General features: G+C 39.0%; 2 protein-coding genes across 3 annotated transcripts; one reads left to right on the forward strand and one right to left on the reverse strand.

Moving 5' to 3' along the window:
• Positions 1–1,090: 1,090 nt before the first annotated feature.
• On the reverse strand, positions 1,091–9,846 carry THNSL1 (threonine synthase like 1). 2 transcript variants are annotated; one of them, XM_071735005.1, is made up of 3 exons: positions 9,525–9,846; positions 8,376–8,476; positions 1,091–7,865 (listed from the first exon to the last, which is right to left on the reverse strand). In XM_071735005.1, exon 3 carries the CDS (start codon positions 7,810–7,812, stop codon positions 5,590–5,592), a length of 2,223 nt encoding a protein of 740 aa, XP_071591106.1. In that variant the 5' UTR covers positions 7,813–7,865; positions 8,376–8,476; positions 9,525–9,846; the 3' UTR covers positions 1,091–5,589. The 2 variants fall into 2 exon arrangements, with proteins under 2 accessions (XP_071591106.1, XP_071591105.1); XM_071735004.1 differs by having other exon boundaries at positions 1,091–7,868.
• Positions 9,847–10,201: 355 nt separating this feature from the next.
• Positions 10,202–22,846, forward strand: ENKUR (enkurin, TRPC channel interacting protein). The gene is made up of 5 exons (XM_071735006.1): positions 10,202–10,444; positions 15,231–15,376; positions 17,434–17,660; positions 19,498–19,644; positions 22,432–22,846. Exons 1-5 carry the CDS (start codon positions 10,365–10,367, stop codon positions 22,603–22,605), a joined length of 774 nt encoding a protein of 257 aa, XP_071591107.1. The 5' UTR covers positions 10,202–10,364; the 3' UTR covers positions 22,606–22,846.

Consider the following 22,846-nt stretch of genomic DNA (forward strand, 5'->3'; position numbering starts at 1 on the left):
CCACAGTGATTGCTCACAGCTCCCAAACAAGTAATTAATTCTATTTGGTTTAAGTGGCATCCGTGGATTTGTGCAGCCATTATTACATTTCCTTCTGTGTTCTTAACAAACTCATGGTTAAGAGCCAAATCACAGGTGAACTCATTTAATAAATCTCTTCAGTCACACCATCCTTTCAGATTTACAATTTGAGAGCTTTCAGGTTTGGACTCAATTAGCATCATGCTGAACTTTAAGGGTGATACACTGCATGTCTTTATAGCAATAACTTATTTAAAATAAACTATAAAATCTAAGGGCATTTCAAATACCCATGATGAAGTATCTAAATAAAATGCTAGAGCAACAATGCCCATGCAATATAACTGATTTTGTGAAGTTTGAGATGAACTTTAAATGAAAAAGGTGTTGCACAGGGAAAACACTGTGGTTTCTCTGCTTGGTTAAATTTTATATGATGCTGTATGTAAGCAAATCCATCAGGTGTTTCCTTAATTCTGCTCAACAATTTTCATGTTAACAATTCTATTTCTTGTGCTGTCAATGAAGTAGCCAGAAGCCTCCCTAAACAGCTACCAAGGAATCAAGTCTTCTGGAGTAAATGGCACAAACAGCTTACATCTACTTCCATGCTGGGAGACCTTCAGAAGTTATACCTAAATTGGAAAGCAAGACCAAAATGGATGTCTTAAATTGCTGCATTCTGAAAAATTGATGAAGTAAAAGCTTTCTGTTTCTGGTAACTGTGCTGATCACACTTATGATTACTGTGAAAAAAACAAAGTAACATTTAAAACCACCTCAAGCCCCTAATATATGTACAGAACTAACTGCTTGTTCCCATTAAATCACTGAAATTAACTACTTATTTCTTGTTGCTGTTGCAAGTAATTTTTAAGCCCAGGATCCTGAAATTGTATTTCAAATGAACCAAAGTTGCTCCGTGACTGTTAACAGACCACTAGTTCAACCCTCCACTGAATTAAGATTAAGAAGATGAAACTCTGAGGCTTCCTTTTCCATACTAACTCCTCAGGATACAGACTGCCCATACAAATCCCTGGTACAACATGAACAGAGTGTATACACATTTGCTGGGTTTCATGTGGGTTTATTTGTTTATACACACTTTCCTTTCAGGATGATTCAAACTGTCTCACTAACATCAGTTAATCTCAGCAAAGTGAATTACTAGATCATTTACTATACATCTAATTTTCAAGTAAACACAGGATGGAACGTGCTTCAAGATTTAAGAATATCAAATTTTGAAACAAGTTCTTTAACTGGATTATCTTTGTATCACATTAGGAACGATTTACAAACATATTTGCAAATAATGTGTTACAGAGTGGATCCCCAAGTATTTATTTAGAAAAAATACAGTGGATACAAGTGACTAATTAATATTTCAGGCATGCCAAACATGATACCCTTAATAACAACGTGTGTTCTCAGTGCCCCTCAAGAGCAAAATTGACTTCTTAAAAACCAAGAATCTTCTTCCCTTTAGAGTTCTGCTAAAATAGTCCATCAACTCAAAAACATAAATTGCAATTCTTTCTAAATTGTAAGATACTATAAAAACATAATTACCTTCTGAAGTCATCCCCATCTCCTTTATTCCCTGTTTAGCTCAAATCACATTCTGTCATCCTGAGAAGCAGGTATGTGACTAATGGCAATTACTGAGCAGTTGCTTAAGGCTGTAAGCAAAATAAAGTATTTTCCATATAAATATTCCTATAATAAAAAGTGTAACTATAGACAAATTACATTTGTCCTTACATTTGTTACATTTGACCTTAAGGTTCTTCATGTAGTATCAGTGCCCAGCAAAGTTTTACCTATGCAGAAGAATAACAGCTTACTTAAAGATTATGCTATTACTCCAGGTCAACAAAGTTAGTGGAATTGTGTATATATGAATGCTCACACTCTCTGTAAGCTGATATTGATATAGAAGGCAACATCCTATCTTTAGATAGTCAGGAGTAAACTGTGTATACACCAAACCTAAATGGCCTAAAGAATCCCACTAACCAACACAATGTGGATTTTCTTTTGTGCATCATTAGAACACCACTTTTGCCTTAATGAGTTAATACAAAATATTGCATGAAAACACTGCACAGTGTCTACAACAGACAAAAAAAACCCCAGCACCATTTTTTATCATTAATGACCTTTGAATCTTTCATCATACTGATAGTGGGGGAAAAAAAGTGCAATTATAGTAACACAACATTTGCTGAATTACAGTATTTTGCTGACTGACATTTAGAAAAGCTGGGCTGGGAGGGCAAAGGAACTGCTTTCCTCACTACCTTATCCCCCTTCAACCAGCTCTAGCATCAAGCATGCTGGAAATTAAGATTTCTTTCATCCCTCCAAACCTAGCAGGACAAGGCAAGCCAGAAGATTGTACATTGTGGCTACCACAACACAGCTTCAGTTTGGTCACAAATACTGTGTACATACAGGATCACAACACCACTGCAGCATTTTAGAGTGCCAATTACTAGGCCCATTACTAGAATCCACAACCAAATATAGTGCACATAAACAGTTCACTGAAGTTCTAAATTAAAAAAATTAATTATTTTTAAAAATGAGTAAACAATGTATGGCAAAAGCCTTTAGACATTCTGAGAAATGTACGAATATTGTAAGTGCTTTTTAACCACTGCCTTCACACACCTTAAGTACACATTAAAAGCTCGTATCAAAGAATGGGCTCATTTTTTTTTGACTTATTCAATTCATATCAACTGCTATAATTGTTCATGTGACATCAAAATAGCAACTAGAGATTTTACTAATACTTCCTCCTTCAAACCAAGCTTCAGTTACTGCCATGAACTTTAAAATATTGTCTGAGTCATGCCCAAATAAATCATCTGTTAGTTTAGTTCTGAGTGTTACCTGAGGATCAGGTAGCATGGTGGCTTATAATCTCATCTTCTTTGCAATCTCAGCTTTTTTTTTTCAGGTGCTTTCTGTGAAAGAAAGCTCTTTTTTTTTGTAGACATTTATATCAAGTATATGCATGGGACATTTGTCCTACAATGTCCAATGGCATTAAGTTCCACAGAACCAGGCACTGCAGGATTTCCATAGTCTTTACGCTGCAATCTGTTCTCCTTCTAGTAATTCAGTCCAGGCACAGTGAGGTTTGTTTGGGGTTTTTTGTTTTGTTTTGAAAGTTTATTTTTCTGACTTTGTAATGAGCACATCCAGTGACAGGATTACAATTTTTACTGTGAGGATCAGACTGGAAAATACAGAAATACAGGATGGATGTGCATTTACCACCTAAAAAAGCAACACTTCTCTTTTTTTGGCAGCATTCTTACATAACTTTTTCTTACAGAACTTGGATAACATCTTTTTTATTATTACAAATTTAAAATCTTTCTTGTGTTGTGTCTGGAAAATGAGAATTCCTCTGTCCTATAGGAGAGATTGAATGAGTTAGGTTTTTTCACCCTGGAAAATAGAAGGCCTAGGGGGGGCACCTCATTGCAGTTTTCCAGTTCTTAAAAGGTGGCTAGAAAGAGGCCAGAGGCTCTCTCTTCACATGGAGATGACAAGGGAAAACGGGTACAAGTTGTCCCAGGAAAAGTTTCATTTTGATATAAGAAATTTTTCACAGTGAAAACACTCAATCACTGGAACAACCTCCTCAGTGACATGGCACCTCTCATCATGGGAGGTTTTTAAGATGTGAATAAGCAGCATGCTCAATAATCTCATCTGGCCTCCCCTCCCCATGAAACACTGGACCAGATGATGTTTTGAGGCCTTGTCCAGCCTCGGCTGTATTATGATGCTGTGAAAAGAAAAATTTATTTTCCAAACTTACTGTTGAAATAGTCAACAAGGATTGAGCAGGGCAAGGAACTACAAAAGGTCTTAAAAAGGCATCCAAGAATGTCAGAATCTAAAAAGCTCGTGTCACACTTCCGTTATCAGCCACATTAAACATGATTGTATAATGTATTCATTGTGACAAATGCACACTTTCAATTTGTTAAAACAGTTTGGTAGACGGTGTCTTCTTCATCTCTAACGGGCAAAAGTACAAGCAGACACCCAGAGGCAGCTGATATGGCAACAGTACAAAGCTCCAAGTGAGTCCTGACATTTAGGAGATACTGCCTCTCAAAGAAGCAAAAAATGTTATCAATTACCACCTTTCTTGCCAAAACCTTCCCTATTTGAATCTTGGTGGGAACCACAACCTCCCGTAACTACACATCCTCACATCTGATGAGTCTTAGCTCTTTCCCTGTAGCCAGGTGCCATTCAAAACTTGCAAATACAACATTTTATCATTACTCTTAGTGTGGAATGTAGCTATATTTTACACCTTCCCAAATATAATCTACAGTTAGCACAATATGTTTGTCCATAACAACATGATGTCCTAGGGAAACTTGCTCTATTTTTTCTGTTTAAAAAAAAACAATATAGAGCCTGACATTACTAAAACCAGACTGCTAACACAGATCTGAGGTTACACAATTAGTACCTCTGATGTTATCACACTTTCCAGACATTGGAATTCATCCTTCACTTTCTTTGATGAGATGCCAAGCACTTTAGGGAGATACTGTCTTATACCAAATCACACAGAGTATGAACAGAATAGAATGCCAAGGAAATTAAGAAAAACATGAAACCAGAAGTAATTAGAACAAGAAAGACTTCTAAAGTAAAACGTGCACTCTAAAAACTTAGAATGCAAGAAATTCATGTAAATAAATGGTGAAGACTGGTTGTTATTTAAGAAGACCTCTACTAGTACTAGCAAATTCTTCTATATTATTAATAAGGGATTCGAAATTGAATGTTCAAGTAGAAAAGATCTAGTAAAGAGACTAAAACATATAGGAGGAAGAGTCACATTTCAAAAGTTCTTAAAAATACAGAATTAAGGATTCTATTTTACACAGGAAAATGGCCAGGAGGAAAAAGAAGTCCTGAAAAACAAAATAACCAGATTTTTTTTTACAGAAATGCTGGCCAAACATGATACAAGAAGAAAACATATCACCATACTGAATGGTTGAAGGACTAATAATACAAGCATACTTGAATCTTTGTAGTGAAATCAACCCTCATTATTAACATACAAACATCATTACACTACCTTATTATGTTTCAGTGCTCTAAGTGAAGTGAGGTAAAAGTTTAACTAATCACCCACAGACCAAATGATGGCCTCGTTCTTGCAACAAAGCAAGAGCTAGCAGTTTCAGAAAGGTCAGACTTCATTATCTTCCTCCTTCCACAGAGAACACTTCAGGCTTACAAAGGAGAAGGCACTGCCAAAGTACTACTGCTGGCTCTGTTATCTACAACCTGCAAAACAGTATTCTACTCTTTTATACTATTGGTTCACCACCTTCCACCACCATTACTAGTCATGCATTACTTACAAATACTGTTGAAAACCTGACAACTTGAGTATAAAACTACCTATGTTGTGCTGTGGACTGAACACAGCCTGGTTCATGAGTTTAAAAAACATGCAGATAGCTAGGAAGATACCACAATTGACACAGTGGATGTTTGATCAGTTGCTCAGAAAACTTTCATAAAATGATTTTGAATTAAGGTTTCTATATGGGACATCAGCACACTCATATCAGCAGCACAGACTTGGTGATCCTCATTCCCCTTCTTTTTCAGGGTCTCTAAAAGGCCCCAGTGGACCGGAGGCAGAGGACTGTAAGAACTCAGCAAGTGAAGCTGACTTAACGGATTCTGGTTTATTTCTGCAATCCTCAAGGCTCTCAAGATAGCAGGTGCAAACTTAGAATAATGAGCTGTAGATGAAATAATAATTGGGCAAGTTCTATCTTGTAATCGATCTGCAACTACTTTAGCAACAGCTGTGTGTGTATCCAAAATATACCCTGTAGTACTGTATACAGAGTGAATGGCAGCCAGACAGTCCTCCTCAGAGCACCACCCAGCCACCAAGTCCTGCTGAAGCTTTTCAAGTAGATCATTCTGTAGCTGGAAGTGGCCCTGATTTTCCAGCTGGCTATAAATCTGTGTTACCAATTGTCCATCCTCATTAGCAATCAGGTGCAAGTATCGCTCAAGATTGGAGGACTTCAAAATATCTACTGCTGGTGAAAAAGTGGGAATTAATTTCCTTCCCCTCAAATCATAAACACCTGTTCTTATAAAGTCAGTCAAAACATTGTTTTCATTGGAAGCACAAATACATTTTCTAATAGGAATTCCCATCATTTTAGCATACAAAGCAGCTAATATGTTGCCAAAGTTTCCTGTAGGAATGCAAACATCTATAGGGCTTCCAAAAGGAATAATACCTTGATGAACAAGATCCAGGTATGCAGAGGCATGATAAACTATCTGAGGAAGCAGTCGTGCCCAGTTTATGGAGTTTGCTGCAGCTAAAGCTGTTCCATATTCTACTGTAAGAAAGCCAGTATAATCAGAATTAGTAAAGATTTGCTTTATAGCTGTCTGGCAAAAATCAAAATCAGATTTGACACCTATTGACTGGGCATTTTCTTTCTGACAGCAAATCATCTGTGATTTTTGAATCAGGCTTACTCCATCCTCAGGAAAAAAATTAATCACAGCAATTCTCTGTTTGTCAGTGTCATGGAGACGACCAAAGCCATCTAGGACAGCACTTCCTGTGTCACCAGAAGTAGCTACCAGAACCAAGTAGTTGCAGCTTCTGGGAATGCAGTATGCAAATATATGTGGCACCATCTGTAACGCAAAATCCTTAAATGATGCTGTTGGTCCATGAAATAACTCCAGCAGAAACTGATTGCCTACCAGATGCCTAACTGGTGCAATTTTTGAACAAGTAAAGTTTTCCCCATATGCAGTTCCAATAATTTCTGCCAGCTTAGAAGCAGGAATATCTGCAGGATGTATGCATTTTTCTAGTATCACTTGGGCTCTTTCAGTGTAAGTTGCTTCTATTAGCAACTGCCATTCCCCAGCAGTGAATTTTGGAAGGCCTCTTTCAGGAACAAAGAGTCCTCCATCTGGGGCTAAGCCCTCAGTAACAACATCACTGAAATATTTATGTGAGATTTTTCCCATACTCCTTTCACACCTGCTAGACCTAGTTGAAATGAAAGTTTCTAGTTCTGAGTTTTGGTATCTCTTCACAGCATCAAGTACCTTTTCTGCTACAACCTCTGCTGCAATATCCCCTCCACAGAGAACACGGATGTCATACCACCTTTTGTAGAACTGCTTCCTAAACTGAAGTATGTCCTTGAGAGAAAGACCAGGAGACTGCCCCACAATGCGATCCACTTTCATTGATTCCAGCCTGCTCATAATGACTGCTGTGGGCACATCCAGATACACAACTATGCCATTTTTCTTCACATGCTGCATGCCAGCAGCGTGCATTGGATTGGACCCAGTAAGGGAAATGACACTTCCAGATGCTGAAAACCTCAACAGGGCTTTTCCTTCCTCCTCTAAAAATTGCTCATTACCAACATCCTGCAGTTTTCCCGACACACTCATATTCCAGGTTGTTTCAAGGACATCGTCATCTATGTCTATGACAGGGCAACCAAGTTTCTGACCTACTATTCTCCCAACTGTTGTTTTCCCAGCACCAGGAGGTCCCATCAGGATAATATTTTTGTTTCCAACAAGGGAACAGCTTGAAAGCCATGATTTCCATATCTGTGCAAATGCAACAGGTCTTGAAAGCGTGAGTTTTAAACACATGCTAGGAAGAATGTTCTGGGTTATGAGTCCCAAAGGTCGATACTGAACAAAACTGAACATCTTCTGCTGGGTTGTTCTTGTCTTTTTTCAAGTCACCTTGACACTTCACTTAACTGCTTCAAAAAGAAAAAAAAAAAACAAAAAACCATAAAAGAATAATTAGTCCTTCAGCAAACATCTAGGGAAAAAAAACAACAACAAGCTAAAGGATATGAAATTCAGAACAAGAAGAATTCACACACAGATCTAGTTATGCCTTCATCACTTCCAGGTAGGTATTTTTCACAATAACACAAATACCCCTTCCCTGGATAGTTCCAGTTCGCTTCCATGGACAAATCCTACTTGAAATGGTCCATGTCCTCAGCAAAACAAAATCATTCAAATCTAACACAACAAAACCATCTGCAAATAATATTGTTTATAGGAATTCAAAACTAATTACTTTGTCCTGTAGTAGATTTAAAGCACATGTTTACAAATAATGAAGATTAAATTACTTTCTTGAATTCAAAATATTAATGAAATATGCTTTTTTTCCACCTCTCAAGATGCCCGTATTCTTACATTTTCTACCTAAAACCCCCAAATGTAAGACCTATTTAAATACACAGAAAACTCACAAACTTGTGCAACAGCAAGGCTGGAAGAATTGCATCCAGTTCTCTTCTGAAGGGATGGCAAACCAAGAACTCCTGTAATAGGATTGTGTTGAGTGTAGTTTCTGTAAAATGAGAGAGAGAAAGCACATCACAAAGACACTCTAGCCAGACAAAAAAAAAAAACAAAAAAAACCAAAAAAACCAAAAACTACCAAAAAACAGTGCAAAAGCTGGCTCTCCAAATTTTAAGCTAGAAGCTCCCAACACATAATTTTGTTTGCTTAGAGAAATCAACACCAGTATCAGCATGAATTGCAGCACTTGGTTTGTGTAGAGCTGCTGGACATAACATCTGGATTACTTTATCTCAGTAATAATATTTCAAATTACAGATGCAGACAAGAAAGGAATTAAATCAATATTTCTGTAGTTATAAGCTTACCATGTTCACATGAAGTCATAAGCAGTAAATGGTATTGCTTGAAATCAACTGGTTAACCTAGTGCAAGAATTTGCAGGGAATTTTTATATCCAGTTGGTCAATTGCTTTAGTCTATTTCAGTTTAATTTAGTTTTGTACCTTGCACTGAATACAAATAAAAAATTCAATCATTTTTTACTCAGTTGGCTAATCATCGTGTGAACAGTTCAAATTATAATTTATATCCTGTGGACTTTATCAGTCTATTTCATCCAGATTTAGATATAGCTAATTTACCTAAAAGACAGTTTGGGTTGTTTTTTTTTTGTTTTTGAAGCAGAGCTTGCACCCATACATCCCCTGAAATCTTTCGGCACTTCACCATGACCCTTCAGTCGGGCTGCTGACAGCACCTACGGATCATCAGCAAATACCCACGGCTTTGACAACCACCGCTGATGCCGAGAATTCCTGCAAAAACTGAACTTTGCTACACGAGAGTGCAACAACAAAACCCATGGTTGAAATGCAGCCATCGAGCAAGCCAGCAGCACTCTGCAGCTGTCAAACACCTGAGCCTACGTGAAGGCTGACACTTGTATTCCAAAGCTGCTGGCACAGGACAGCTTCCAGCTGACTTTTCTCACAGCTTTTATAAAGAAGTAAAAAAATAAAATCCCAACCATTCAACTTCAACCCCAGCTTCCCTGCGATCACCCCACAGACCACGACCCTGCGAAGGTTCCCACCTCACGGCGGCGCTACCGCCTAAAGGTCCCGGAGGGCCGGGGGGAGGAGGGAGGAGGCCGGGCCGGACCGAGCCACACCGAGTACAGGTACCGCCTCATTCGCGCCTGCCCACCCGGCCAGCACAGCCCGGGCTGCCCCCTCCCACCGGTAGCACCCACAGCCCCCCTCTGCCTTGTCCCCGGGACTGGGTTGGGTTGGTCCGGTTCGGCCCGGTCCGCCTACCCGCGCCCGCCGCCGCCCTCAGCGCGGCACGCGCGCACGTACCGGGGGGGAGGGGCGCGAGAGCAGCTGCCGCCCGTTAGCGCGCGCGCCCCACGCGCCCCCGCCCTCGCCCGCCCCGCCCCCTCGCGGCTCCGCCCACAGCGGCCACGCACGCGCAGCCCCGCGCCCGGCGCCACCCCCGGAGCCGGCCCGGGAGGAGGGGGGGGGAGGGGGGGGGCTTCGGCTCCGCCAACTGCGCATGCGCGGTCCGGGAGCGCTCCGGGCCTGGCGCCGGCACGCGGCCGCCGGGGGGAGGCGGAAGTCGGGTGGCGGCGGTTCCGCCCCTGGCGGGTCTGTTACCCAGCAACGCGTTTCCATAGTGACTGCGGAGACAACAGGGAGACGGCTGAGCGGGCGGGCGGGGAGGCAGCGGCCTGAGGGAGAGAGAGGGAGGGGGAGAGAGAGAGAGAGGGTGGGTGGGTGGGAGCCGTTCGCTGAAGTGGGCCGAGGGCGAAGAGGGGTGGGAGCAGGAGCTGCGAAGAGGTAGGAAACGCGAGGTCCCCTCAGCCCGGTGGGCGCTTTGCTGCATCCGGGGTGCATGAGGGAGGAGGGCGCTTCCCGGGCCCCTCGGCTGGAGGATGACGACGCCGCAGTGCGCTCCGGACAACGTGTATAACCTCCTGCCCCCCCTGGAGCAAAAGCCTGTCAAACCTCCCAGGTACGTGGGTGTGACAGTGAGCCTCGCAGACACGGTCACTGATTCTGTCAAGGCGATACATCCTGAGAGTAACAGGCCCAAAAAAAAAAAAAAAAAAAAATCCGTAGGGATTACTCCTCCTGTGTCACAAGCTAACATCTGAGGGTTTACAGCCTGCTCCATGAGATGGTGACACCTTTTGGTTTCTTCAATACCGTCTTGTTCATTGACAAAGAATTTACAAAGCACGCTTTCCACACACAGGAATTACACTCTGCGTTTGTTGTTTGCACTTAGTTTTCAGTGAGCTGCTGAAAAGTTAATGATTCTTAAATTTTTTCTCAGCTACACTTCCATTCTTTTCATGTCAGGTGTGGCTTCTGACATTTTTTCCTTTGCTTTTCTTTCTCAACCCTTACCTTTAAAATATGAAAAATACCTTTTGGTCCCCTAGTATATATTCCCTTTTTTTTTTTTTTAAAAGTTCATTTTTTATAATTATGCAGACATATACATGTTGCTTTTCAGGTTCCTATTATTGTATATGCACAAAAGCTATTACAGTTAGCACTTCCAGTGAAAGGTTAATGTAGGTCATAACTCAATAGCTTTAAAAGGAGTAGAAATATCAGTGATACTCTTTAGAAGAAAGATATTTATTTCTTTTTAGGTAAAAGGGTTCAGAGTTAGAAGAGTCCTATTTCTGAACCTTTTGCATGTAAAAAAAGATCATACATCTTTTTTTGTTTCCAACGTGGATGAGAGATACCTTTGGCAGACAGTAGAAAGTGAAATGACAGTATGGCAAGGCATGCAGCACACTAAATCCATTCCTGGCTTAATACCATTCAGTGATTTGGACACTTCATACTATCAGGTTCAGTTTAGGCAAGGGATTCCTTAGGTTAGATGCAATCTGATAAATCCCCTTCTGATCTCATTACTTCTGTTGTCACCCCACTTCCTGCTTTGATTCACAATATGCCAAATATCCACCCAGTAACAACAGTGTCGAACCTGGCTGACCTGTTTAAATTAATACATACATAATTTAGGGTCCCTTTATAATTTTTCTCCACATTAGAACATATGCATTTCACTCTTAACTGAGGTTTAATGCTGGGCTGGCATTAAAAGACTGACAGATGCTCTCTGTTAACCCCTCTCCTTTCTCAGGAAGGGAAAGGGAAGAGAATTAGGGAAAGGGACTTATGGATTGGAACCTAAACTACACAGCTTTAATGAAACAGTAATGATGAAAAATATGTACAAATATATTCAAATATATACAAAGTCAATATCATGCCCCACTCAATGCTCATGTCACCACTGAGACTGCAGGGCAGGCCCTGGAAAAGGCACAGACTGGGCTACTGGAGATAGGAGCTGAGTGCAAGAATACAGAATACACAGATTCGGGAACACATGGATGGGATTGATGGCAGGCAAACAGACAAAGGCTTTTAAGGTCTCTGGCCATGGACAAAGAGAGCTTGACCATTTTGATCCCTCAAATCTATACCAAATATGGCACGTATGGAATGGCATACTTCAGCTGGTCAGTTTCAGTCACCTCTCTGGTCTGCTCCGCCCTAGAGGAAGGTCACAGTTGTGATCCCTTTCTTTCTGTTTGTTTCTGGAGCATATGATATTTTTCCGAACCAAGCAGTGGCCTTGGTTCTGTGTGCTATTCTTCAGCAGTGACTATAAATATCAAGTGTTATCAGTCCCAGAAGCAGACACTGACTGAAAAACATGCTGTTAATGTCAGCAACTGCTGTTACGTAGATGAGACTTAGCTGAAAAGTAAAATTTCTAAAAATTGTTTCCATCCTGACTCAAACCAGGACAAGTGACCAGGTACTATTCACAAAACCAAGGTAAACATCCTCATTTTCCCCACCTTCAATGTCCCACAATGACATCTAAGGGATAATGTCTTCTGGCATTGTCCTTATTTTTGCCTTGCCAAATGATCAATTGCTTAAGATTCTGAAGTCCCACATAGCCATGTTTTCTGCCTTGCAACCATCCCTAATCCTGTGGTATTGATGTGTGACAGCATTGAGGCACTATCTTGGCCTGAAAAGTCACTGAGAAGATAAAACTGCTGCATCTCTTTGTCCAAAGGAATGCCTATGCTGTCTAAATATGTCAAAATACATTTTTACCTTATGCCAATATGTAACAAACTCAATACCATCTCATTCACTTTCTCATTCCAAGATATGTGAACCCTACTAGGTCATGCTCCACATAAAGTCACTGCATTTCTCTCCTGTGTGGTTACAATACCACTCCTAGTAAATGGTTTGTGCCATGTCTGTGTCTGTTTGCTGTTGATTTAACTGGAAACTGGAAAAAACAAACAAACAAAAAAACCCAAGCAAAACCCCAACATTCTTTATAATTAGAGATATTTCTGGAATTATATATAATCTTATGTACATAATCCTCTTTCTGATTTTGGAGACCAAATGTCCAGAAAGCAGAATAACTCCATGTTTTTAATGAAGTCCTCTTGCATTTTCTCATGTTCTAATCAACTACAAATACATGTATTGTACCTTTGCAGCTCATATCCAAAAGCTTTTATCAGTGTTGCTGTTGTGACTCCCATTCCCTGGCCCAGCTTTACATCCTGCCTTTCATCCTATTTCAGTATTTCCATAAAATACATTGCATTGTATGTAATATTTTGCTCTTCTTTTTCTTACCTGAAAACATGGTATAGTGTTTCCATAACTACTTCTTTTCTGTGAAAGAAAAGCACAACTCTTGTTCAGCTTTTGTCTGTTGTGAATTAACATAACATGCTTCCTAAAGATGGACAGGTTTTAAAAGATACCATGAGATAGCCTTAGCTTCAGGAGCAGGGAGTTCACCTCGAGTCCTGTGTCCAGTTCTGGGCCCCTCAGTTCAGGAAGGATATCGAGGTCCTGGAGCAGGTCCAAAGGAGGGCAACCAGGCTGGTGAAGGGACTCCAGCACAGATCCTATGAAGAGAGGCTGAGGGAGCTGGGGCTGTTCAGCCTGGAGAAGAGGAGGCTCAGAGGAGACCTCATCACTCTCTACAACTCTCTGAAAGGAGGGTGTAGCCAGGTGGGGGTTGGTCTCTTTTCCCAGGCAACCCTCAGCAAGACAAGAGGGCACGGTCTCAAGTTGTGCCGGGGGAGGTTTAGGTTGGACATTAGAAAGAATTTCTTTACAGAGAGGGTGATCAAGCATTGGAATGGGCTGCCCAGGGAAGGGGTGGATTCTCCGTCCCTGGAGATATTTAAAAAGAGACTGGATGTGGCACTCAGTGCCATGGTCTGGTAACTGCAGTGGTAGTGGATCAAGGGTTGGACTTGATGATCTCTGAGGCCCCTTCCAACCCAGCCAATTCTATGATTCTATGATTCTATGATTCTATGATTCTGCTCCTTCAGGAAAACATCTGTGATTGCTCAGTCCTTCAGATAGCAGCAAGATGCTGTTAACCAGCTAATGGACAGTAAGTAATTGGCTTCTTTTGGAGAACACATCTGTGTCCTTCTGATTAATCACAGAACTCCAGGTTGGAAGGGACCTCAAGGATCATCTGGTCCAACCTTTCTAGGTAAAAATATAGTTTAAATGAGGTGGCCCAGCACCCTGTCGAGGTGAGTCTTAAAACTGATCAATGTGGGACAGAAAAAAAAGCAGAAATTACAGTGCCATGTGCAGCCTTATTCCAAGACAACGTGTGCATACTGTGTGCGTGCAGCTTTCCATGTCTGAGCCCTTACTGATTTTCACAGCAGCCATTTCAGTTAGTGACAACCACCACTTATTACAATAATTCAGGATCATAGCTTGGATCTGTGTCAGACAAGAAATACACAGTTTGCTGTGCTATTTTGGAGCAGCCATCCATTTCATCTAATCTCTTACAACAGCCTATAACAGATGGATCAAGAGGAACACTGAGACAGTGATGCAGTGGACAGTAATAAGATAAAGTGATGATCAAAGACATTATGTCAGACTCTCAACTATGTTTGACATTTTTTCTGAAGCATGAGGTTTTACATACCTCTAAAATATGTTCCACAGAATGAATCAGTGAATGTTCTCATTATCAATACAGATCTCATATTTTTTGAAGCCAGTTAAGCCTTTGCTTAGATGTGTTTGATTGATATGTAAGGCCCTGTAATGTACTGCAGCTGCAGCTTCTGAAACAGCCGAGTTGTGTAAGCATTTGCATCTTTCCCATACTACAAAGCTCCAAATATGGAAAATCTACCAAAGTAGGTTCATTGTTATGATTTTCCTAGAGATACGCAACAGCTGCATATTTTGGATGCCTTTTTGAACAGAACAAATAGCCATGATTAAAAAAAAACAACTTTTTAAAATGCAGATAATAAAAAAAGAAATACTAAATTGTGTAATGCACAGCCTCATAAAAATAGTGAATTCATACAAACAGTTGAGTTTCAAAATACAGGTTTTGTTAATTTTCAAAGTGACTGTGTTCATCATTTATATGAACAGTGCATTTAGGAACTGTTTCCCAAACTGTGATAATACTGACATTGGAGACAAAAGAGAAAAAGGAAAGAACAAGCTGACTTCAGAATCAGAAATACAACTTGTCAGTGCAGAGCTGGGCTTAGCTTTAGAACATAGGTTGTATCTATGATGGGCTTTATTTGGAGAGAGTACAAAGCAAAATAATTGAGGCTTTTGGCATTAACTATTGCAAAAATATATATTATCTAAAGAAGTACTCTTAATTTTCTGACCTGTAACTTCCTTATGGCTATTTTTTTATGTCTAAGGTATATATCCATATATAGACCATCCGTAAAACATGAAGCAAAGCAAAATAAAGCTCAGTGGAAAACTATGGGACCAGCAAAAGTTGCAGTGCCATCTCCAAAAGACTTTCTGCAGAAACATTCAAAGGAACCAAAGCTACAAGAAAGTAAGTGTAGACATGAAATATATGAAATGCAATGTAGTTTTTAAAATTTTAAAGTTGATAATATTACTGTTGAAAGTAAGTTAGAATAATTTATTTTTTTAATTTAAAATATTTTTTTTATACTGGTAAATTTTCCATTTTTTTTATACTGGTAAATTTTCCATTTTTCCTTTTAGAATATCTATGATACCAATATTATTAATCTGTTTTGCTATAATGTTTCTTATTTATTGTATAATATATAGAGCAGAGAACAAGGACATTATATATGTGATTAGAAAGTGCAATAACTATTTACTATTGTGGTGCATAAGCACCTGAAGCATAAAGAAAAATTGTATCTTTTTTGCTTGCAGATATTCATATGTTGAAGTTGTGTTGGTGGTATATTGTGTCCTGCTGATATTTCAATTTGTAATTATGCAGTTTAGATGTCTACGTAATTATTTTCTGCAGCTAATCATTAATATTAGTGTAATTAATAAGGTCTTGTACCTTTGTTGGATGGAATTTCATACCTATCTCAGACAAGTTACACTGGCTTATCACCCCTTTGAAAGCATGACACTTCCATCAGTTGGAACTTAGCCAGTTAGCAGGTGTCTAAGTGGGATTATGGCATTGTGTTTATGGTAGTTTTGCCACATTCAAATCTGGGTGTTAAACTAGTTAAAAAATAGATTGCAATGACAGAAAGATTTTTTTTTTTCCCCTAAAGTTTGGGATAGTGTAATTTTTTTAGAGTCTGTTTACTCACCACATCCTTACACAAGGTATGTTTCCTGCCAACTGAGTTTTTTGTTGTTTTACTGGGCTCTGGCATTCATATTAACCAAACTTGTTTGCTGGCTTTAGAAGTGCAGGCTCCCTAAATAGCAAGTGAGCACCAGTGAACTGCAGATAAGGATGAGACAGTGCTCACTGAGAAACTTCAGAGGTCTTTCCAAGAGAACATCCTAAGAGAAACAGGGATTTGAATAGCCTGTGTGTCCTACAATACTAAGTTATGGCAAGGTATCAGGTCGTAAAAACAAAACCCGGGAAAACATTGGTTCATGGGGACAGTATCAGGAAACCAACTGTGGCAGGAATGAGCTCTGTCACATGTGACATTACAGTAATTTTCTTCCAAAGAAGAACATGAACTCAGACAACCCAAATTAAATCATTGTCTCTGATAATGTGACTTAGACTCACATCTAGTGGGAGATGCAATGGAATTCCAATTGCAATGGAATTGTCTTTTCTCACTAACCTGAAGCGAGACTACTCAGGAAACTGCTGAATTTCTGTTGGTGATTTGCAGAAAAGATTACACTAAAATTAAGAGTTTATTGAATCTTTAGAGAAAGGATTGTGAGAACTTGTTTCTAAGTGTTAGAGAGCAGCAAGAGCAGGAGTTACCCCTCAGAGGAGGTGAGCCAGAAAGTGAGGCCCTCCATGACCTCACCAACTTGTGCAGTCCCACCACAGAGGCAGATGAGCAGAATGGGGGGGTGTGATGAAAATGTGTCCTATCAGTGGCCTCCTAACCATCAGGCAAGATGGGGTAATGAGCTAGGGCCATCCACTGATTCCACATTGCTCTGCAAGAATGGGTCTAGGGGCAGGCAGAGCTGACAGAGCTCACCCAGGCACTGACAGCACAGGGCTGAGCTGAAATGGGTTCCTGAGCCCAAGGGTGTGGGGTGGGTGTCCCAGGTGAGACTGGGCTGGGCCATTAATGCCTAAGGGCCCTGAAAACTGGCATGTCTAGTAAAAGAACTTTTAATTACATTAGGAAAATGTCCTACACTACTGCAGGTAAGAGGAAACAAGTGACATTTTATAAGGAAAAGCCATCTAAAACAGTGCAGTATTTCCTAGGTTCTGAAACATTGTTAATACTCATTGTCATCATAGTACACTCCCAGTCAATTCTTTCCTTGTGGATACAGCTGGTTTCTGTAACTTTATGTAACTTTTTACATATTTTTTCCCTTTTGAAAAATGTATTAACATTACATTGTAAGCTCTTAATGGTTATTGATGAGTATGTTTACATGCTCAATTCACAGGAAAAATACAACAGGATAGTAAGAAACTGCCTACATTATCAGTGCCACGGAGGACAGATCACCCAGTTATGGGAATTCATAGTAAAAAGAATTTTATAAATACAAATGCAGTTGCTGCTATCACGAGATTGCCTAAAAAGCCTCAACCTCTTTATGTTGATAGCAGACAGGGAGATAAATATCTGCTTGAAACTTCGGGACTTGTTCCAAAATACATTAAAAAAAAGGTAAGTTTTATTAAATTACAATGGAAGTACTAGTAGTAATGCTATTCTAGATTCTCATAGCATTCGCCTATGAAATGTTTATGATTCTTTTTGAGAGGTTTAGATCCCACTGCTCTTTGTGGTAAACCTTTGATATTTATCAAGGAGAAATTGCTGGCACTGAAGTTGTGCCTTGCCTTTGCTCTGTATTCACATGCTTATGCTGTCAGCAAAAAAATAAAAAAATTGGCAGAATGATGCTGCTACAGCAATAACATATGTATTGCATTGGGAACCCTGGGAATATCTAATGAGACAAATGGAGTTCTGTGAAGTATGCATGCTGGTTCTTGAGGAAAGACAAACAGGGGATCCCTTTGGATGAAGGAGCTGTTCAGTGAGATTTGCAACAGGATGCTTGAGCTTGTGGGCCAGGATCAGAGGCAAGGCCATTAAGTGTGAAAATGGTGTTTGCTGTGGACTATCCAATCAGGTGAGGAAAATTATGAAATCTCTTTAAGCAACTTGAGGCAATATTCAGATCACAGTGCAGCTTCTTACAGAAGACTTCACCCTCCTCAGTATCTGCTGAAAGGGCAGGACAATGGGAGGAAAGAAATCCAAAAAGTTTCCTGAAGTATGTCAGCGATGGCTTCTTAACACAGATGGTGGATGAGCCAACCAGTGGTCATACTCTTCTCTTTCTGCTACTTACAAATGAGGAAGAACTGATCAGAGCTGTAATAATCAGTAGCAGTCCTGGTTGCACAGGCCATAAAGTAGTTCAAGATCCCCTTCTCCTCCAGGAGGCAGGTGGTAACGTTCCAACCCTGTAATTCAGGAGAGCAAAAATAAGGTTATGCATGGAGCTAGTAGGTAGGACCTTGTAGGGAGAGAGCTCTGAAAAGCAAAGGAGCTTGAGAGAGCTGGCATGCCTTTTAAGGACAACCTTCTCCAAGCACAAGGACAATTCATTCCACTACCTGGGAAAATGATGTATCAGGCATCTGGCTTATCTAAACAGGTAGCTCATGACAGAGAACTATGCAAAAAGAGGTATGACATGTAACGTTACTGGTGACAGAGAAAATGCAAAAATGTGACCTGCATCCCTTGCAGTATCTTTGTGTGGCTAAACATATATATAAACAAGGCTAGTCATAGTGCTACTGAACACTAAACATTTGAAAATCATTTAGCATTTGATAGAAGGAAGACTCTGGTACCTTCTGGCAGAGCTAGGTAGGATTCATTTTACAAAGGATAAGGCAAAATAGATGTGTTCTCCAAGTACATCTGAGATATTAAGAAATTATTTTTCCTTCCAGAAGCACAAATCTGCCACATCCAGGATGGGATAGTTTAGCATGCCTATGTAACCTAATTTTCGTGCACTGTTCACTCTCTTCTGTGGCACAAAATGTTCAGCAAAAATCAGAATACAAGAAGACCTTTCAAAGAAACTATCTAAGGAATGGATTTCAAAATGTAGAATCTGATACCATATAAACATGTAAAATAGGTTGCTGTCATTAATGGGTTCCAAACTCCTCACTCAACTATCAGTTATTATTTATAGATGTTTTGCTTTCTGGATTCTGTTTTTTTCCAAGGTTGCAAAAATAAATTGAAGGGAATTGTTTATATGTTTTGCTCAGGATACAAAGAAAATCATGTTTGATACTTCTAATAACACTTAGCACTTCTAAAACACTTATGTGATTTAAGATTTTATTGTACAGTGACACAAAATTATGTTTCAAGATGTCTTTGTAAATGTAATATATTATAGATGACAGGTGTGTCTTTGCTTTCTCCTTAAAAGCACATATAAGAAACTTATTCCTTACTCGTATAGGATTATGGTGTTACACCAAAATATTTAACAGAGAGAAAGGAAGAAATGAAGAAAGCTCAGAAAGAATATGAGGCCAGTATCTTGGAGCAACTGAAGAAAAGAGCCATGAAAGTGCTATCTGATGAAGAAAGGAAACGTATTCTGCAGGTGCATATTTTGATTTAGTGTAATTAGTTACAGTAATTTAGTGTAATTATGTATAGAAGGTACATAATAAGGTAATGTAAGTCTATACAAATAATATAACTATACTACGTTTTTTAGCAAGATAAAAATGACTTAGGTACTTTTTCACTAGGTGGAGCTGTAGAACAGTTGTAAACTGATTTGATCTCGCTAGTTTTAGCTCAGTTTTACAAGTATTTCAATTGTTAGATTCCTATCTCCCTTTATTTCAGTGAAATTTCACTGAAATGTCAGTGAAACTTCATAGGAATGTAGAAAATCACATATGTGAATTCAGTGAGAATTCTGACTCCCTACTTGTGAATCATGGAAAAATTTAATTTTTTTCTGGGTGCATAACATTGCCACTTTCATTGGCAGTTTCTGTCTTCACAATTGTGACCTCATGTTCTAACGCATAAGGTCACGCTTTAAAATGTGGAAAAAACAGGAAACAAATAAATTGCAATATATTTGTAGAACTATGAGTGGAAAAATTGTATTTTACCAGGCCATTTTGGATGCTATCTTTTCTAGTGTTTTTATTGCACAAGAGTTTCTAAAGAGAAGTAAGATAATGCCATTAAAAGCAGAGTAGAACAAAGACATTTTAAAAGTATATCCTGTCCTTGAACTGGAATTTCATATTGACCACATTTTAGTTATATTTCCTGTCAAAATGAGGCTTACATTACTGTGATACCTGACCCTTACTCGTCTTAGCAGCACCTGAAAGAGATCAGCAGATGGATGGGCATGCCCAAGATGGTAATTTCCCACAAAAAGCCAGCAGAACATTTGGACAGAAAACATGTTGTCTAACTCACTTGCAAAGATTAATTGGTTAATCAGAAATTCCAAAATAAGTAGCACAGTGGTTATGCAGCAAGCAGCAAAAGTTAGGAAGGAGTGAAGGAGAGAGGTGAGAGTATTGCATTGACAGCAATATAAAGAACATAACAGCAAAGATGATGATCAAGATATTTTTATTGTGGGAAAGGCATGGGAGAAGCTGATGGCCCAGCAAGTAAACTGTGCAACAAAAATATATGTGCAAAAAGGCATGTGAATCCAGCTCCTCACAGTTTTGCATTTAGTTTGATTAAAATTGTGTTCTATGTTTTTTAAAATTCAACATTTTTTTTAAGTTTACACTTTCATGGACTGGATTACTTATATGCTATCAGGAGAAATTAGTGCCTCTAGGATATGTGGCTTTTACCCAGTGCTCAGCTGTAGACATATGGGAATTCTCATCTTATAAAATAATTGACATTGCCAGTGAACACATATGTAATATCTGATCTGAAAGAATACGTGGCAGTACAAGTCTGAGAACAAAATCAAACCTCATGAACTTACAAAACAAGGGGACATAATTTGTGCCAACATTTTTTAACTCTCCATTATGCTTACTTTCCATGGGATTCTATGAGAATAGAAGGGAATGTTGATAAATGCAGTATATATTTGATCCAGCATGTATTAGAATTCCTTATATAGAGTTAGCTGTTCAGTTTGTGACCTAGCCCATAGCAGTGCTGGTCAGCATAGTACATTGCTGCTGAGGAGCTGAGAGGGAGGTTTTTATGGAGGGAGTCATGATCTGCTTCTAATCTCTGCCCTCTGTAGGAATAGAGTAAATTGTGATGATTGCATGCTCCAAAATTCACTGGTTTTCGTGATTTCCAAACTAGTTTGTACTAATATACACAAAGAAGTATTATTAAACAAAAGTTATGAGTGACTTCTCTGTAAAATTTTTGGAAATACAATATTTGTTTTCATTACTATGTATTTGTGAACTATACATGACTCCTAGTAGACTGGGAGCTTTATTTAAGTTCTTTACAGCCTTGGATTGTACAGACAAATAGCACTACAGCACAGTAAACAAATATCCTTGTTGCTCTAAGTTTCACATGTTGAAGTAGGGTTTTTAGTTTATGTAGATATTTGTATACAAAGATTGCTGGAATAACCCTTATGGACTATTCTTAGGTGCTTACTACGAATATGCAAAAAGGACAAATTGCTATGCAATAAATACACTGCTTTGAATCAGTAAAATATTAGTTAACATTAAAAGTATGGTTTTCTTAGATGTTATTGTAAGTGTTGATTAGAGGAAAAATAATTAACTAGAATTTTTTCAAAGGAGTTCATAGAAGTTAAAATGTTGTGGGATCTCTGAGTTTGGAGTCAGCTTTTATGAATTCTAGGAGCTCCTCAGAGAGCATAGCAGCATTAGATACAGTGGATCAGTCAAAGTTGCTACCTGTAGATCATTAAAAGCACAGAAAATATCATATGGAATAAGGAAGAGTCATTTGTCATTTACCTTGTGCAATTTTTCTTGAAGATACTGAGGACTGGAAAGGAAGTGTACAGGTTTCCTTGAGTTCCTGGCTAGAGAACTGACACATTGACATATATTTTTTAGCTTAGCCTTTTTGTAGCTCATCCTTCATTGGCTAGTTTAATTATTATGTTGTTGCCTCTTAAAAACTGTACATTTTTCTCTCCAAGGCACAACTTGTAAAGACCACTTATATTGCATCAGAATACATCAAAATTATTTTATTACTTTGAAGCATTTAATTCATTTGCTCCAATTAAGATGATTAAACATTATGCAATATTTATTATTTTAACATTGCAATGACATTAAATGCAATAGTAACCAAAACCCCTAAGTACTTCTTGTGCATATTACTGTTCATAAAGCAAGGTTTTCTCATATATTTCCTTTTTATGTAATGGCACTAGGGGCTGAAAAAGAACTGGGAGGAAGTGTATCGTGAATTTCAGTGTCTTCCAGTGAAAATAGACACCATACCCAAGAGGCTGCATAAAGAAAAGCTGGAGACACAAATGAAACAACTGGAGCATGACATACAAACAATTGAGAAGCACAAAGTTATCTACATTGCAAATGAGTAAGGACTGCTTTTCAGATACTTCCTCTTTCCTCCTTTTCTTTTTCTTTATCCCTACATCTCCAAGAAGCACCTCCGTAAATTCTCAGAAGAAACTGACACCGCCAACTATTCAGAAGGAAATAGTCAACTAATATGTGTTTGTAGCTTCTTAGAAAAGGTATTACATAGGGCTCTCACCTGTATAATTCAGAAAATGTTTTGAAATTAAAATCTTAATAAAAGTTTGAGTGTTAAAACATGAA

Source organism: Heliangelus exortis, chromosome 2 (genome assembly GCF_036169615.1).
Source record: "Heliangelus exortis chromosome 2, bHelExo1.hap1, whole genome shotgun sequence".
In the NCBI taxonomy this organism is placed as follows: Eukaryota; Metazoa; Chordata; class Aves; order Apodiformes; family Trochilidae; genus Heliangelus; species Heliangelus exortis.